The sequence below is a fragment of the Cyrtonyx montezumae genome, unplaced genomic scaffold (assembly GCF_038088225.1).
Source record: "Cyrtonyx montezumae isolate F1298 unplaced genomic scaffold, pur_monq_1.0 scaffold_1, whole genome shotgun sequence".
In the NCBI taxonomy this organism is placed as follows: domain Eukaryota; kingdom Metazoa; phylum Chordata; class Aves; order Galliformes; family Odontophoridae; genus Cyrtonyx; species Cyrtonyx montezumae.
In genome coordinates, this window is record NW_027071825.1 from 1,717,694 (window position 1) to 1,736,261 (window position 18,568).

General features: G+C 42.3%; 1 protein-coding gene across 2 annotated transcripts in view; it reads right to left on the minus strand.

Moving 5' to 3' along the window:
- CACHD1 (cache domain containing 1) overlaps positions 1-18,568 on the minus strand; it is an 82,176-nt gene that overhangs the window by 12,942 nt on the left and 50,666 nt on the right. For both annotated transcript variants that reach the window (XM_065737238.1, XM_065737247.1), the window contains exons 5-16: positions 17,247-17,373; positions 14,989-15,133; positions 13,522-13,738; positions 10,717-10,866; positions 9,493-9,726; positions 7,761-7,910; positions 7,295-7,418; positions 6,571-6,688; positions 5,733-5,901; positions 3,783-3,925; positions 2,973-3,163; positions 1,965-2,075 (exon numbers count right to left, since the gene is read on the minus strand). In XM_065737238.1, coding sequence (XP_065593310.1) covers positions 1,965-2,075; positions 2,973-3,163; positions 3,783-3,925; positions 5,733-5,901; positions 6,571-6,688; positions 7,295-7,418; positions 7,761-7,910; positions 9,493-9,726; positions 10,717-10,866; positions 13,522-13,738; positions 14,989-15,133; positions 17,247-17,373 — 1,879 coding nt within the window. The remainder of the gene's footprint in view (positions 1-1,964; positions 2,076-2,972; positions 3,164-3,782; positions 3,926-5,732; positions 5,902-6,570; positions 6,689-7,294; positions 7,419-7,760; positions 7,911-9,492; positions 9,727-10,716; positions 10,867-13,521; positions 13,739-14,988; positions 15,134-17,246; positions 17,374-18,568) is intronic.

Sequence of the window (18,568 nt, forward strand, 5' to 3'; positions counted from 1 at the left end):
TTCAATGCAGTCAAATCTGATTTATAGATTTATACATGTATTTACTTTATTTTTAACACCAATTTCAGGAAGAAGGAATGGGAAAAAGGATGTGAGTGAGGCAGCACAGCCATATTTAACTGTCTGTGAGAAGGCATCAAGCTCTGAGGTTAGTGCTCTGTCCTTGCAGACAAAAAGCCACTAGGAATGCTGTAAATATTTTAACTTCGTTATTGAGTATTAATTCTTCCTGGTTTACTGATGCAAGCTGCATTAAGCAACTTCTTGCATGAGTCTTCTATACCCAGGCTCGAAAGAAGAAGGAAGATGTGCACAAAATGGGAGTTCCAGACAAACCAACATTACTGAAACCCACACAGCTGTTTCTATCGAGTAAGTCTATTAACTCCACTGATCTCCTTCTGTCCCCCCCCCACACACCTTTTTTTTCCTTTGGGGATTATAACTGCATGTGACTATAAGCTTTAGGGGTCATATTTACCCAGGAATCACACTTGCATCTGCCAAACTTCATTTAACTCTTCGTTAATCATGTTCTAATAACCCACGCAACCTCTGCATTCCTAAAGCCAGCTGGAATCTCTCTCCCTAGATAAAAATCAGAATTTTGATTAAGTGCACTTCTCTTCTTACAAAAGTGCTTATTCCCCTTGAAGAAATCTCTCTGTGAAAAGCACCACACAGGCATCAGGTTCAGTACTGCTCCTGACAAAGAAAAGGCAGACACTGTGTGCTAGGAAACCTCAAATGGAGCTGAGATGTGCTCAAGAACAGAAAAACTACCCCAAACTCTGCTGGCTTTGTCATCTGGATTTACCAGTGCAGTGCCAGCAGTCACCTCCTTACCAGCCAGCTTTCAGATGAAGCATGCAAAGAAGCCACGTGCTCAGTGAAGAGCCTCCACATAGAAACCTAATTGAGTAACTAGCATTTCTGAATCTTGGGAGTGTTTGTAATAGTAAGATTTAGTATATATTCTACCAACCAAAATCCTTTAAGCACCTTACATCTCAAAATGAACCCCTCCTTATGCTGGGAGCCTGGCAGGAGAGAGGCAAAACTAAGTCTGGCCCTTGAGGAGAGGGTCACTTCAGCACTGACAAGGTTTTCAGACAGATTCCACATGGCAGTAATATTAACTGCACTGAGAATGATGGCAGCACCGAGGCTCTCCTGACTGACACTGAACAAAGGTATGTTGCATTTTCCATTTCCTTTTTATAAATCATGGAAGACATCAATGAAAATGCTTCTTCCTATATGGCTGTGATGTTTCTTTAGCTACATGTGGTACTTTAACCCCAAAGGCAAACACTGTTGTTTTCATTCTGATCTGTTTTCTGCAGTCCTGAAAGTGCAGTTCAACGTTTACAGACTTTTCCTCACATTGTCCATTCTCCTAAGCTCCCACAGAAGTACACAAACAGACCTTTAATGAAAGCAGTCCTGTTGGGCTGACCTGCATTGGCAGTTTGGTGGATCTGCCTTTACCTTATTCCCTTCCAAGCACACCACCATGGTGTCTGCAGCTTTTATGCATGCAGAACTCCAGCAGGCCTCCTCAAATTCAGAACTGGGCTGTCTTGATCCCAGCAATCCCAAACCTCCCAATGAAGTGATCCCTCTCCCTCTCCCTCTCCTTGATCCCCACCTTATATACGAGAAGTTTCATCTCATAGTCATCCAGCAGCTCATTCTCACTCAACCAATCTTTCTTTATGCTGTTATTATTCATATATTAAAACCTTCTGAATATAAACCTACTGATATCCCAGAGATATCCTATTTCCAGTGAATCTACACGAGGTTGTGTTGCATTTTGTCAGCAGCACTTCAAAACCAGGTTGGTGTTCAGTTCTCGGGCACACAGCAGTCACCCATCCTGCTTCTCTCCTATCCAAAACAATCCCCTTCAGAAGATAATTCAGAACTCTTACTTGACCAAAACTGGAAGCACAATTTACCTGGAAGAGTGAATGGTGTGACTGATGGTAACGACATAGCCTGCCCCTCCTACATCCAAATAAGGACCGGTAAAGGTAATCAGTCCTGGATTGGCCACTGCATGCAAGTACCTAAGGGAAGCAAAAGAAACACCAGTAATTAGTGAAAAACTGTTACTTTAAAATTTAAGACCATATCCTTGATTTTATAGAAACACAGTCAAGCATTAAATTCTGCACATTGAGAATGACGTGCTACCAAATTCAAGTTTCTTTGTCTCACTGCAAAAACAGAGCAATAGCCCTTCGCTGTATCAGCCAGTAAAAGCATAAGAAATGACAAAGAGGAAGAAAACCTTAAGAAAAGATCATCAAAATCAAGGGCAGTGGGTTTTTTTTTTAGGGGAAACGTGGGTTGTGGAGCTGCAGCTCGAGTCCTGTGTGCAGCTGGAGGTGGGGAGCCAGGCCGGGCTCCTGCACTGCACATCCAGGGGCTCGCTCAGAGTCACAGCATGGCAGCACCTGGCTGCCTGCTTTCAACAAAGTCTGTCACAACACACTGCTCTCATGTCTCAGGCTCTCATTTGTAATGTATACAAATATTTTCCCCGAATCAGCTGCTAGTGCATAATTACCAGCTTGCAGACAAGCCAGCTGATTCCTATTTTACATCAGCGAGGGAACCCACTGTAAACAAAGTATTCACAGCTGAAGAAGGCACAAGGAGCTGCAAACACTTCTGAGAGCTGAATTAGCGAATCCCTGCAGGGGATGCTCATTTTCTGAATATTTATATTCCCATCTGCTATAGCAGGGATATGAAACAGAAGCTATCATTTAAAATAAAAAGGTTGAAAGTAGAAGCAAGAGAGGCTTCAACGAGCTGCACGGCCGCACGCAGCCGTTCACCCGCCATGACAACGTTTCTAGTTAAGCAGTTTACAGCTGACCGTAACAACCCAGCCTATGAAATCGATACCAAACCTTTCCCTTGTTCTGAAGCTTTGATAACAGAACCCTAAAACTCACCATTGTCTCCTGGTGGGATCAAATGCTTTGTCCATGAGGGAGCCGGGATAAATTCGGAGCACCCCATTGGGGGTTGCTATGTAACGGCGCACAATATAACTGTTCAACTGTTCATAACTACTCATTTCCATTTGTGTCATCCATTCATCTGTGACGTGACTGGTAGCCATTACTTCATTTCTGACAGAGAACTGCAAAACAAAGGCAGACCTAGCAGGGTTCCTCTAAGACTTGCATGAAAAGATAATAAGCTGCTCGCGGGGTTTCCTAAAGCTCCATCAGAGATCATCTAAACTCAATTACTTGTTTAAAGTCTTCTCACACCAGACAGATCCGGCACATTCCAAGCAAAGTAAAAGCTTATTATAATGAAATACTGCTGTCGTTATCTCTGTGGCTTTTTTAATTCAGGTAAATAAAAATAGCACTCCACTTGCACAAAATAAATTTGAGTTTTCTAAGAACAACAAAATCATTTCCACTTAGAATTTGCCGCAGCTTTATTTATTCTCGTGTTCATTTCAATAGCAGCTCATTGACCTTTTCTTCCCCCACCCCCTGGAGGAAGGTGCTCTGTCCTCCCTCTGCTCCTCAAGGCTCATGGCCATCTCTCCAGGCATGGGGATACCACTCCAAAACACCACTACTGTCCTATAGCCCTAAGAGCATCAGGGAATAAACGCAGGTACTGCACTCAGGTACTGCCCTCTGGGATGAACGTAGTACGAGCTGATCACCCAGGAGGCCCAGCCAAAAGCCCAGCCTGGGAAGAGAGCAGGGACAGAAGCATGGCCAACTGCAGGGATGTACCTTAAGGCCAGGGTTAGCAATCAGGCGTGTGTTGTCGCTGAGGTACGCCGTGTAGTGCTCCACCATCCGCTTTGTCTCGGGCTGGCTGAGATGTTCATAAGGAGAAGAGAAGCTGCCTGCAGAGAGCATTACTGTAGGGCTTTCTAAAGAGAGCAAAATATTGGAAAGTCAAGGACAGTGAATTGGATGTACTGCATTGCAAACACCTCCATACCATGAAAGGGTACCTGATGGGGTGTCCTATCTGAGGGTATGCGGAAGGAATTACACTAGTTGTGCTCTTTATTCCTCTCAAAAGCAAACCCAGAGGGAAACACTGCAAGAGGTGGAGGAAGCCCGCAGTCATCATCCTGCCTTCACCCATACAGAGCTGGTCCTAAGAATGCACAGCCCAATCTCAAGCATCCACATTCCCAAACGCTGCACAAAGCAAATAGTGAGGTGGGTGACACAGCACCACATGGCAAGGCATAGAAAACACTAAGGGACTTCAGCTCTCATGGCAGATGCTGAAGAACACAAACACCACCACAAACTCCGAAGTCCGAAGCCAGCTCTCAACCCAACAGAGTGTGCTTACTGCTCATGAGCTGCCTTCCTCATTTCAAACACAGAAGTGACATTATCCACTCACTCTGATCTCTACAGGTTATTTGGTGGATTTCAGTGCCTTTGTTCTCAAAGTCTAAATAACTTCTACTTGTAATTTGAAGACTACAGAAGTTGGTTTCCATTAAAAGAACAAGACTTTGTGATAAATAGGAAGAGCTTAATTATTCATGTTTAGATTGGCTACAGCAGAAGGAAACACAGAAGAGCAACCTTCAGTTCTAGCTAATGAACAGAGAATTGCAGGAGAAGGGTCACACCAAGCAACGTGTGGCTGGTTGGGGTGATTTCCAGACCAGAAGGTAAATGTTCATTGTGCAGAAAATGTTATACCTGAGAGCTTTTAAAGAGAAATGATGAAGGTTGAGAAGAACACCTTTTCTGAACCTGTGACCCACAGAACCCAATTTCAGTACATAATCGTCTCCATAGGAAAAAAAAAATCACTGGAGAAAGAGATCTGCTTTTATTCACATTCCTCTAAAACGCATCCCCATACGTCCAGGAACCACATGTACTGCAGCCATCACTTATGAACTTCGGATTTAGTCCTTCATCTGCTTTCCAGACCAAATATTCTGCATGTCTGCATTTTTCTTTGCATGAAGTTTTTCCACTTGTCAGCTTAATACCATGTTTTTTGGTTATTTTCTGTTTATATCTTATCTTTCTGGATGTAAGACAATCAAGACTAAGCACCACACTAAAGAAAGAAAAAAAACACCCAGTATTTTAAATAACTGACAAAGCAATTTCCATAGTTTTCCTTTGGAAATGCCTCTATTACTCCTCCAGTCTGATTGCACTTAGCTATTTGTGGCACTGCAACACAGGTAAGAAAATACCACAAGTGTGGCTCTAATCCCCCATGAGACCCTCAAGCTTTGCTACAGACAAAAGCAGTTCGTTCAGAACTTCTTATAAAACACCACAGATTTAAGTACTGATCTAGGGTTTTTTTTTTACTGAAGTGTAAATGCTTGCAACTTATATTCGCCTAAAAAAGATAAATTTATGTTCTTAGGATACATCCACAGAACTAATCAGGGAATTAAGTCAATAAGCAGTTTTGCAGCCAAGAGAACAGAGCTAAGCGAGATGTTTTTCCCCCTCCCTTTCCCCCAGGCAAGACTGGCAGTGCTGTGACCTCCTCCTCACATGAGCCCTCACCCACTCAGGTGCTCACCAATGAGAAAGGTAGCTGTGATCAGCGGGCATGGCTGATTACAGAATCAGCCCTGGAGAACAACATCCCCCAAGAGGACGACATTGCCAGCATTTTACGAGCACAGCCTTACTTTCTGCTGCCACACTCTACTGAAGCACACACGAGAGCTCTACCTAAAGTTGCCAGCTGCTTGAAGTGCAGGCAGGCGTTTGGCTGGCCCAGCAGATCCAGTCGGTGATACAGGAGCTTGCTGCTGGGGACAGTGTTGAGATTCTTCAGCTGCTTCACAGGTATTTCTGGCTGTATCACCACAACGCACAGAATAAAGGACGTGTCCTGAACCTGGAAAACACAAGTCATCGAGACCTTCGTTTTGTTGCTTCATCAGCAGTCATTTCTAACACTTAAGTGTCAATTAACAGAGGCCAGGCTTCAGCTCCACAGGTGACATACACACACTGGTACTCCCACTGTGAGGAATACTGACAACTTAACTCCAGAGATTATATCATTACCACTCCTAATGTGTACAGCATGGTCACATGCTTTATTGGTTTGTGTATACATAAGTACTCCATAGTGCAATAGAATGGCAAAATGTACCCAACAGCTCACTAAGGGTATTTGGTATTTAATGCAGCATTATGACATTAGCCTCCTCTGTGAATTTCTGTTAAGCAGTGACAGATTTAATCCGTTAAAACTGCTCATCTTAATCTTCAAGGCTTTTTAACTCAACACTGGGAAATGATCCACAGGTACCCTCCTAAGTTTGCTGGCACAAAGTAGTAGCCAATTATTTCCGGAAATCAGTAAAATTCACCTGGGTTATGTTTAATTTTACGTTGTGTTTTAATTCCAGTGTCAAAATCAGTGTTCTCATGCATTCAAAAATTAAACAGAAGAATCAAAGACCATAGCAATATTTTGTACTTCACTATATTCATTATATTCATGTACTCCTCCATACATGAACTTACTCAATGCCACCACGGCACGTTAAGCACTTACCATTTTCCAGGCATAGCTGACGTTGTAGGCTTCCTTCCCAACTTCTCTCAGCTTGTTTACATGCCAAGACAGTGAGGAGTTCACAGGAACTGTAATGATCTGGCTGCCCAGGGGAATGCTGCAGTGGCAAAAACAGCACCCAGCATTTTATTACACACTGAGAAAGCTCCTAAACAGTACACTTCTAAAAAATATTGAAAGCTGCCATCTGTCCTAAGTGAACAAAAAGACGTTTGTCTGTCAGCACACTTTGAGTAAAATCTTTTGCAGAGAAGGGAGAAAAAAACCCAAACATTTCAATTTCTGTTCTGTAGCTTCATATAGCATGTGATCACCACTCAACATTGCCTGACACTGTGTTAATACTGGAACATCAGTCTTCATTTACTGTCAATCTAAATTTACATTAAGAGTCAATTGAATACATTCTGACTGTAAGGAAGGGAAGACAGTGACTCAAAGGGAGGAGCTGCTTTAACTTTGAAGCTAAAACAAATATTTGTGTTAAATAAGGGCTAAAAAAACTGAGACCAAATACTGCAACATCTTCCTGACATGGAAGAGAGATTAGAAAGAATATCTGCAACGTTGGCTGAGGAAACCTTCCTCTCCTTAGTCGCAGACAAAGGATTGAAACAGGACAGTTCTGCATGTTTGTTCTCTGAATGTTCCTCTAAAACTACTTCTGGTGCCCAAAGCAGTGCTGTGCATCCCGGATTCCTACCTAAGGATGTTCTGCCGCACCAGCTCAAATTTAGGAATGTTCTCGTAGTGTATAATGTCCGTGTGCAGCGGTGGCTCAGACAGCAGGTAGGGCCTGGTAAGGGATGGGTGCATAAGAGTGTACCCTGAAAAATAAGGATAATGGCACGCACTGATACAACACAGCCCGAGATGAAAACATTTAGGAAAAAAAAAAGGAAAACAAATACAGTAACTACATACAAGGGCAGCAGTAAGCACTTCCACAACAAAACTCCCAAATAGAAATCTCATGCCATGAATCCACCCATAGTCCTTGGCTCACAACTCCCAGGCAAAGCTAATCGAACACCACACCGTTAATCCCTTCATAAGCACTACCATTCATTAACTTACAGGCAGTTTAGATACATGAGAACTAACCACATACTTTTGATGGCTAATGACCTCATGAGGAGTAGAAGAGAATATTTTAACCAAAAATTTACCTTTATTATCAATGAGAAATGTGTAGGAACCCAGTGAGTCCTGGTAATAGGTGACGTCTTCCAAGATATATGCAAGATTAACATCTACCCCAACAATCCCCAGCAGCAGGTTCCCAAAGTAGCACGGCTTACTTACAGTCATTATCAGGCCTTAGAAGGAGACAACATAAAAACATCACATAACAAATAATAACAAAATGTTCGACAATTAGATTTTATACAGCATTCCTTGCTGGAATACAGACAAAAATTGGTGCACCTATGGGGAAGCCAAGGAGGTTATCTGTTGGGTCTGGCTGGCTTTAGTCACTCTCCCCACTTACTTTCTACATTCCTGACAGTGCCCTATGGTACATTCCATCAGTTTACTGAAACACACAGCACATTTAATGTTTTGGGTAGGGTTTTTTTTGTGGGTTTTTTTTCATTCTATAAATGGATACCTTATATTAAGAAATGCATTTCATTATTTTGTTCCTTCAGTGCTGTCATTTAAGACAATGACAAAAAACAAAAAAGGGGGGAGGAGGAAGTAAGTGGGAGAACTCATACCTGTAAAGCCGCAACAGAGATGAATTATTGCTCATCTAGTTGTGTATTCACAAAGTTACACCTCTTCTGCTTAACTAAATCCCAACACAGCTACCATACTGGGAATTATTCCCATAATTACACAATGGTTTGAGAAGCATCTCTTGTGCCTGAGGTGAGAACTCTAGGCAATACCTTACTTCTCTTATTTTCTGTTGCTGTTTGGAAACTCAGCAACTTATACATACAGTATGAATAAATCTGAAGAGTACTTAAAGCTAAAGCAAGACAAACCTTCCCTATTGCACCATTTCTAATCCTTCTCTTGCTCAAAGTTCCCATTATGCTTGGATATGGCTTTGTGAGAGAATGAAGTTTAATTGCAGATGTTAGGAGACACAGCAAGCTGCAAGCATTCTGACTCAGAGGAGGCTTACTCTTGCTTTAGGTTTGGTTAGGGACTCAACGCCCAACCTAACTCAAGTGCCTCTGGAAACCATTCAGCATAACCCCAACTATTACAGAATCACAGGACTGCAGCCAAGTCTTAAATGAATGAAGTACAGAGTTTTTTTTATGTTGTCAGAGCAATATGAAATCACTGGTGTAATCTCTAACACCACCGTGATGTTCTTTCACATCTCTGTTCAGAACAGCCCTTGAGAAATGTCAGGTGAGCTTCCCAAGACCAAGCAGGACCGAACCCTACGGCTCAGACCCTTCAAGTGGCATTATCACTTATCTAGATACCACTGATAAGTATCACTGACACCCATGGATATCAAGAACCTCGAGTCCCTCTGTTATCTGGCTATAGTAGTGAGATCAGATAAAGGAGAACATACAGAGTTTGTTAAAGCGGCATCAAGTTTTAAGGTAAAAGGGCAGATTCACGTGCCTTCCACCATGTCAACATGAATTAGATGCTGGTCAGAGAACCAGACAGCAGCCATGAAAGTATTCTTCAGGATGCAATCACAATCTGGGGAAATATGGGCACTAAGACACTAAAAAGCATCCACTGAATTCCATTTAGACCTCTCTGCCAGCCCAGCTGGGGCCACTGAAAGCCATCTTCGGGTTCCTGTTCTACCCAGTGCTGGGGACAGCCCCGTCCTGCTGAAGCAAAGGACAGCAAATTTTTGACAACACATAATAACCTCTCTTTGATTTTTATACCAAATCCGATGTACGTACTTACCATCTCCCATTTCATCTGAGAAAGGCAGACTGAAGACCGCCTCGTCGATCATCCGGTTGGGCAGGTTCGTGTAGAAGCGGCCGACGGTAGTTTCCAGGTTGCTCAGCTGGTTTAGGACCATCATGCTGCCCTTGATCACAGGCAGGGCTGTTCGATCCGGAACTCCGTACTTCACCGAGTTCTGCTCTGCCAGGTCTCGGAGGAAGGCCAGCTCTTTCAAACCTGTCACTCCCTCTGAAACAGGGAAACAGAAAGGAGGGGTTAAAAGCCTACTTACCACCAAGGCTTCTGTATCGTATTTGGAACTACTATAAATACAAGTAATTAGCAAGTACAGAAAGTAATAAGGTTGCCTCTCATACACTCCATGCAAAAATTCAACATGCTACTCACACCACCACTTTAAACAAAGACTTTTCTTTTAACAGAGACTTATGTGACCTATAAATCCACAGGACAGCTCTTTGTTCTCCACTGATGGCTGGTCCACAGAAAGGACCAGGAGCATATCATATGCCCACAGAGATAACAGGCTTTGTTCTTTAGCTTAAACATTAAAGCCTCCCACTTTACATAAGTCACAGGCTCAACTCCTGCAGGCAAATCAGACTTTTGCACATATTAGAACTCAAATGAGTATTTAAACTTACAGTAAAATGATATATTAGCTTAAGCATTAGTTTCCTTGGCTGGAGTCTGTGCAATTTTCAGTAATACAACATATAGACTTCTGACTTAAAGCTTTGTCGGGAAAACACAGGAAGCCAAACTGAGTGAGTGATCTTCACATTTAACTTCACTCTTAAGTTAGGACCTAAGTTATCAAAGCACCTTCAGCCTGACTGATGTTACACTCATGCTCAGTGGCCAACAACTGAAATGCAAATCATGGGTTAGCTCATTTCTGCAGGAGCAAGAAACACTGGCAATCCAGGAAGGTTTACAGTGCAACAGTTATTGAATGTTAGTCTGGTTGAGGCTAGACATTTTAGGACAACAGTACTTCACATACAGAGCAGCTGCACTTTGATATATAAGCACATAGTAGCAAAGAGTTTCATACATGAAAGAGGCAACATCTGGATACGGCCTCTGGATTACATGGGTCAAAATCAATTAACAAACTGCTCCCAACAGGGCGTGGAATTACACTTGGATGAGCTTAATAAACTGGCTGTGCTACCAAAGGGAACTTGCACCCATTGGAAGGAGAGGGTTTCTCACCGTTCATAAGAGCGTAAGTGAGAATCATTACTGAGTTATTGAGAAAACTGTTTTCTTCATTGATGACACGAAGAGTAGCCTTTTTATCATCTTCTGAGGAATCTTTTGATGTGATCCCAGCAGAGAGAGAAATTATGACCATATCAGTATCTAAAAAAGAATTACAAACATAGCAGAAACTGTATTAGATTTTTAACTCAGGAAAGGACTGTGGTTAGATTCCTTCCATCTGCTTACAAACACATACAGCAACATCTTCATTTGTACCATTCAGAGCAACTGACAGTGGATGAACACAGTAGAGCCTCAGGAATTACTTCATTTGTCATTAAACTTCCACTCACAGCACTTAACCACCACCCTCTTGCTCTGGTGCCTGCCAGCCACCCAAGCAGCAATGCGGATGGGTTTGGCAGAGCAGACCCCACTGCCACGTTGTGGTGCATTTGAGATGAGCAGGCAGAGATAAAAGGCACCTCATGTCTTCCTGTGCTGTAGGATGGAGCTCAATGCTTGAGCAACACATCACAACGCGCAGCCCTTCCGCACCAGCTCGCTCTGCACAACACCAAACACGTTTTTCAAGCTGGGAATGTTCTACATGAATGGCCTCAAAGCCTTTGAACATGCAAATTCAAATCTCTGCTTACACACAACCTGATTTCATCGTGTTATATCTCCATATTAGAAGTTTTATGCATATAATTTAGGCAGTCGTAGCGATCGTGCAACACCACATAATCCAAAGCCCATGATGCTAGCTGGTTATAGGCCAACTTTGCTGACCCATCTCTTATTTTGAGGGTTTTTTTTTTCCCCCTAAATAGGTATGAATGCCTTGAAAGCTTTGATTTGTATGTTTTGTCCTTGTAACCTGAAAAGAATTTCAACCAGAACTAGATCTTGACACAAACAAGTATGAAGGTACATCGTGCAACTTCGTACAGCTCCGGGCACACTCCCCATTTACCCAGAGTGTTCAGGGAATATTAGCTCTCAGAGGCAGAGTATTTTCTTACAGTTTGGGATGAGGGTCTCCTGAGCAGCATGGCAATAGGAACTGACATAAAGCAGGAAATCCCGACGTGTTCAGCAGCACAATTCCTCCATGACATCCCTCTAGTTCTCTAAGCTTTCCAATGCAAATTCAGGAGCAAGGCTGTATCTCTATAGCTTCCCTGACACACCCACACACTGTTCTCCAGGAACAGGATGTGAGAAAATTAACAGTAACATGGATAATGCTTTTTTCTAGTTGTTTTGCTTTTTAAAAACAAAGATGAAAAGATTGCTTCTAAGAAAATAAGATATGGTTTATTAACATCCTCTTCTGCAATGCATTGTGTCTTGCTGCCCTCAGAATTCTGAAGCTTGACATATCCACCTCAGATCTTCAGAATCCTTCAATCTTAAGAGAAAACCTAAAGCCATTTTTCCCTTGTATGTTACCTTGACGTACTTGTGCCCCCAAATAATGGTTCTACATGAAACCTGGTCAAAACTTGTTTTCTATTTCACATTAGTGAAGAATACACTGAAACCTTCCAATCCTAACACACAATGCCAAACAGAAAAGGTATGTAGGAGGATGTTGTAAGACTGCACAGCCGATGTTCTTGGAACAACCACCCATGACTAATATGTCTTATCCCAGCCAGCTTCAGCAGTGATGGATTTTTTTTCCCCTCTAGAAAGTCGCACCCCTTTCATCATTTTGCCAGAGGATGGCAAAAACCTGCCCCTGACAACCCTGTCTTTCAGCTAAGCAATGCACAGGCAGATAAACACATCATTTTATCTGTGGCCTAAAGCTCAGAAGTTGAATAAAACTTTAATAGCAAAAACACCATTTTTTAAACTGAGGGAATGGGACCTGAAATAGGAGCGTGTTTCCTCAGACTTCTGAAAGCACTTGAATTCCTTTTTAACTTTCTTATGCCCTGTACAGCAGTCTGAGCTGTGGCCCTCCAGGACAATGACAAATTTGCAATCATCTGAGAAGGAACAGCACCGAGCTATGGGATCTGCATTTCATAAATGAATAGACTGAAATGATAGAGATCAGCCTGCTTTCTCTCCACTCTGCCACGGACACTGGCAGTGTCACAGGGCTCCAGCACATGAAGCACACCTTTAAGAACTTGCTCTCCTCTTCCTGGCAAGCAAGCATGCCACTCCATTTCATATCCATCTTTTCCACATCTTTCATCGCACCCTCATTACAACAAAAACACATAAAAGACCCCACTCTTTGGAAATGGGAAGGAGAAAGGCCAAATAATATACCAAAATTCAGAAGGATATTCTTAGATGAAGGAAAATGTGCCCAGCCAACCTCAGATTCCATAAAATATCACCCATAACTGGCATTCCCTTGGAAATCCTTATCCCTAAGAAGCAAGGATGACTTCCCCAGGATTCCAGCTAGGGAGTTACCCTACATACACTTTAGCAATATGGCAATGAATCGGCAGCATCAGCTATTTTCATTTAAAGGATTCCTCTGCCCATCTCCAGCAAATAACTCAGCTATTGGCAATTCGCTCCTGCAATTTCATACTGCAGTTCAAAAGGAAGGAAAGTCAGCAAGTAGAATAAATCAAAAGGGAACGGCCACATTCCACAACCACCTGTGCAGATTTTGGATCAAGTAGATGCTATTTAATAAAAACGTGAGCTTTTATTTTTTTTTTTTCATTTTGGACATTCAAGACACTACACTCCTTTGGCCTCTGTGGAAGTTAGAAGCTGAAATTAAAAAAAAAAAAAGCCTCAGAAATGACCAGGATTACAGAAGAGACTTACTTCCTTGGAGTTTTGTGCCATTGTTTGTGTTTCGTATCAGCTGGAAAGCCTTTTGAAATCCTATTGCATGCTGCGTGGGGCTGTCAGATGACTTTATACTGCTAACGAAGGTGGACATCTTCCTTTTTGTCTCACTAGTGGCAGGAGACAGAAATGTCTTATAGCACTGATCCAGTGAGCAGGTTCTTACTGTGTCGGCCACGGTTAACACAGAGATCTTGAAAGAGAAGAAACTATATTGGATTATCTTACCAATTATAATTCCTCATGAACCAATATAGAAAACACAATGATAAGCCAACTGAGGAGATTCTGTGGATTTAAAATTCAATTGTTAAGAAATAAATGCTTGAGGCATAAATCCATCAAATTTGAAAAGGATTAGGCTTATGGTGATTTCTAGAAAAAGAGACTTCGGTCGTTGTTTCTCAGATGAAGTCAGCTTCACACTGCTCACACATAATAGTTGCTACACTGTTCTGGGCAGAAACCTAAGTGGACTGGAGATATCTGAACACAAAATCAGCGGACAGCATTTCCAGCAAATCCTCAGGCTGCTTCAGAGAAGTGGAGGGCTCACAGAAAATGGAAAAAAGAAAACCCCTGAGGAAGTTTTCACAGGAGAAGTGTTACGGTTTTTTAATGTTTCAATCAAAGCAAGTCAAACCTGCCATCAATTTTTAATCCTGTAAATAAGTTAAGGCATGTAGTGGCAGCATTTGCATTAATATACATACAACATACCAGTCTTATTAAGTGAGTGGTATACCTCATTATAAATTATGACTGATGCAAGAAAGTCATAGAATAAAGCAGTAATTATTTACTTGTATGACTGGTTTCATAACCACTGAGCTACTGACCAAGTAATCTCTCTCTCAAATTCATTCTCCTCACTACCAGCCTGTATTCAGACAAGCACGTTTGGCACTTACATTTAAATACTATTAATTCTATAAGCATTTTTATACTACAATCTGGGAACCTTCCAAACATTGTAGCGTATGTTTCAGATCACTCCACTGTAACAGCAGAATAAATCTGTTCCATTTGCTCCACGTGAGAGGACAGCTAACAGAGGTAAACATGAGTTACTCAGAGCAATCTCATGCTTCAGAAGTCATCAAGCTCAGAGCGTGGCTCTCCTAATCTCACACTGTATCACACTGCTGACCATCACCTGAAGCCTGCTCCAAGACAGATGAGCCTTTAAGGATTACTCAGCAATGAGATTTTGCTTCAGATCAGTGGTTTTCGCTTCTTTTGGCCTCAAGATGCCCAAATGCTTCTGCCATAATAACACAGTCAACCAAACATGAGTTCAAGTCTTCTTCACTCATTAGAGGTAGACCACAGATCCCCACGAGTCCATGGACCACAAGCTAAAAAATACTGCTTTGGCTGAAGACATCAAGCGTAGTTCCAGAAAACCAAAGAAAATACTCTCATAGCTTACAGCAAGCTTACCTTATCATGTTCATCTATGGAGCTCAGAATGACCTGAGCAGCATCTTTGGCAATCTGAAGCTGTGTCTCTGTGACTGAAGCCCCATGGTCCACAATGACAACGATATGCTTGGACTGAGGTCGAACAGTAGAAACATAGACAGGCCTGAAGGAGAATGGAATGCAAACCAATGGCATGAGTCATCATTTCCACTAAAATGTTTGCAAGTAAAATTGTCAAGAATTGAAAACAAAATCACTCCCGTGAAGAAACAATGAAACACAAAAGGAATTTTGAAAGTTTCTACTAGTAGAGACCAGCAGAGGACTGGAACCCAAAGAAAGGGCCCTAATTTCCATTCCCTTTTGTTTTGTACCCAAGCCTAGTGTCAGATCCTTCTCCCTGTATCACAGCAGCTGCTTTCAGCTGGAAATAAACGATTTTGCCGAAGCAGCTGCATGTTTGGGACTCCTGTTTGCAGGGCTTACACCAGGCTTTGGACTAAGCATGACAAGCAAGAAGTGTCTAACAATAAATGTTGGGCACCAGGAATATTACTCACGTTAGAAAGTAAGTGCAATAACAGTTGGCATTTGGTGGTAACGTGACAAGTAAAAACCTGTGCGCTCACGTAGAGCTGTATTAGTAGAGCTGTATTAGCATAGGGAGCTTGGTTTATTTTAATAAGAGAAGGCTTCTGGCCAATTAAGTGTTTTCTCTTGGTGCCCTGCAGGGTTTCACACGGCTTATGCTCCACAACCCCTCAGGTCTGTGCAGTCTGAAGCACATGGGCCCACCTGCCTCACCCCTGGTCCGGGTTCTCAGTGCTGCGCGCATCTGTTTGTGCTAACATCAAAAACCACAGTTGCAGTGAAGCTGCATTTAGATGTACTTCAATACTGGAGGTATGCATGAAAGATTTCACAAGCTCTACTGCCAAGGTTTCAACGTGGAACAAATTAGGAGGAACTTCATCAGGAAGAGAGGGAAAAAGAAGACAGAACTCTTTTCCTTCTTTTGCCTAGACTCAAAACTACTCAGAGTCAAGTGTTCCAGGCACTGCTTTTATTATATCAAAGCCACTGAAATCTTATTAACAGTCAAGGAAATGCAGAAGGTTTTAGACAAGGCAGTGCAGCAAATAGCTGGCACAAATCAGTTCTAAATTGCAGAACAGCCTGCAGCTCTTCACTGGTCCTAATACCTAGAACTTAAATAGCATGTTTGATCTTCAAAGCACCCGGCGTTAACTAATTAATCTGTTCAAACTACCCTCTGAGGTAAATGCTAGCAAAAGAAAAAAAAAGAAAAAGCTCTAATTTAGCTATGGAGAAATGAAGCCCACAATTAGGGGACTTGTATTAAATCACCAACGGTTTTAGTGTCAAAATTCTGACGGAGACTTGGGTGCTCCCAGCTCTCATGTCCTCAGATCACACCTTTCCAAGACCACAATCAAGACCAAGCTTCCAGCTTTGATGATACACAGAAGACAGCGCCTGTAAACATTTGGTTGCTCAACACTGTCAGGAAACCCAAGTGCTACTTGCTCTCTGTGCACTCAGCTCTGTGGAAATGTACTTGGATGGGTTAATGCTTCCCCTGTGCAGACTGGTGGACTGGTACAATTAACTAATGCGTGACCTAATAGTGACTAAAGCTTTCTCTTCTGACTTTGTCAGAAGAATCCACTTGATCTGTAAGCATAATACTGGCAGCAAAGGCCAGGGGAGAAATACCAAACCACAACTGCTTTGCTGCATGCTTACGGAGTAGGCAGGTTATTACCCTGAGGAGGAAAACCACGTCACCATTCAATCCTTTTTTCCCTACAATTTTCTGAGTAGAAACAGAAAGCATTCACTACTGCTGCTTCCCAGCTGCCCGTGTTGGTGCAGGCCACAGAAGTGCTCCTGCCCACAGCCTTCCCACGCTGTCACCCTTCCAGCCCCTTTTCCCAGAGCAACGTGCCTGCCCCATCAGTAGAGTATGTGCTTATTACTTCATTGACAGGGACTGACTATGAGTCAAATACAAATCAAACCTTGCCTGTGGGCTGACCAGCAGTTTACAGATTGCTGCTACTTGCAACTTACTCGATTTGGGAGATGTACACAATTTTATTTTACTTCAGTTTCTTCAAAATGAAAAAGCAGTACTTTAAAAAATAAATCTAAGAAAACCTGAGGTACTCTGACAGCTGAACCCTCTTGGCTTGGATAAGCAAAACACTGCAAGTTGTTTGAGGGATGCAATTTTAGTGCTGTGCCCACCATACCTGCTGCGGTGTTCGTAGCTGCCTTTGCACCGGAACTTGTGGGCTGGGAAAACAGTGAAAATGCCTTCTTCTGAGCTGAAATACTGCCATTTAATCCCCGGGTTTGACTTCAGGTTATCAGCAAGAACTGAAAGTTGGACAGGAAAAAGTGGGGTTACAAAGGGAGGTGAGACTTGGAGGCCTCATAGCTACTTGGAAAACAAGCAGGGTCCCAAGGGCAACCACAGGCAGCTCCAGCTGATGGCCAGAGCTTCACTTCTGCTTTGCAAACAGTTCAAGTCTTTTAGAAACGTAACATGAGACACGACAGGTATGGGTTAATGGGATGACTCTTCTGAATCTCTGAAGTACATCTAGGACTGAAGAAGCCAAGACAGGAGAAAGAAAGGAAGAGATTAAAGGAAATATATTATATATTATATACACACATATATGCACACATGCACAATGATAAACACAGTTTTCATAAAGGAAAAAAAAATCTCAAAAAAAAAAGTGCTTTTAAAAAATATATATACATTTATTACACTGAGGTAACCCCACAATATAAAGCAGGTTCTGCTGCTTACAGCTCTGTCACCTCATATTTTAAAATATTACCTTTTCTGACAGTTGTAAAAAAAAGACAGATTATAGCTACATGAAACATAAGTTTACGTAGACATAAATTTTACACACAAACGTGTATTAAAGAAAATCTGACCATACAGAAATAACCGAAAGGGTTTGGAATAAAAAACCAGGGAGAATTATCTTCATTGGAGGGAAAATCATTATCTCTGCTTGAGGCAAACTGAAAATAACATTTAAACGTTTGAATTCTGTTGTTCTCACCTAACAAAGTGCAGCATTATAGTTTAAAATGTGCTAAAAAGGGAGGGGAGGAAGGGTCCCTTGTCGTTGCTCCCATCGTGCCCTTTGATTGTAGAACTGAACTGGCAGAGGGAAGCTGTGATGCACAGTTCTGTACCTTCTATCAAGCATTTTGTTTTTAGTATTCCTCTTTGGAGGAAGGCTGAAAATAAGCCATGCAGCTTCATCTCCTCAACCTCGTTCATTAACGAATACCCCAATACTTGGGTTAGAAATCACTGCAGGGCATATTTCAAGCCTCAGCCAGATGTCCTACAACAAAGCACCCGAGCAGCCTATGGTTTCAGTTCACATCCACAGCAGTTTAGCACTTTCTCGAGTTTCCCAGACTGGCTGCAGCCACACTGCTCTCCCAGCACTCAGCTCAGAGTAATTACCCCATAAAAACCACTATCTTCGTTCCCCCTCTTCTGCTGCAGCTGTTTATATTTCCACAGTGCCCACCAGTC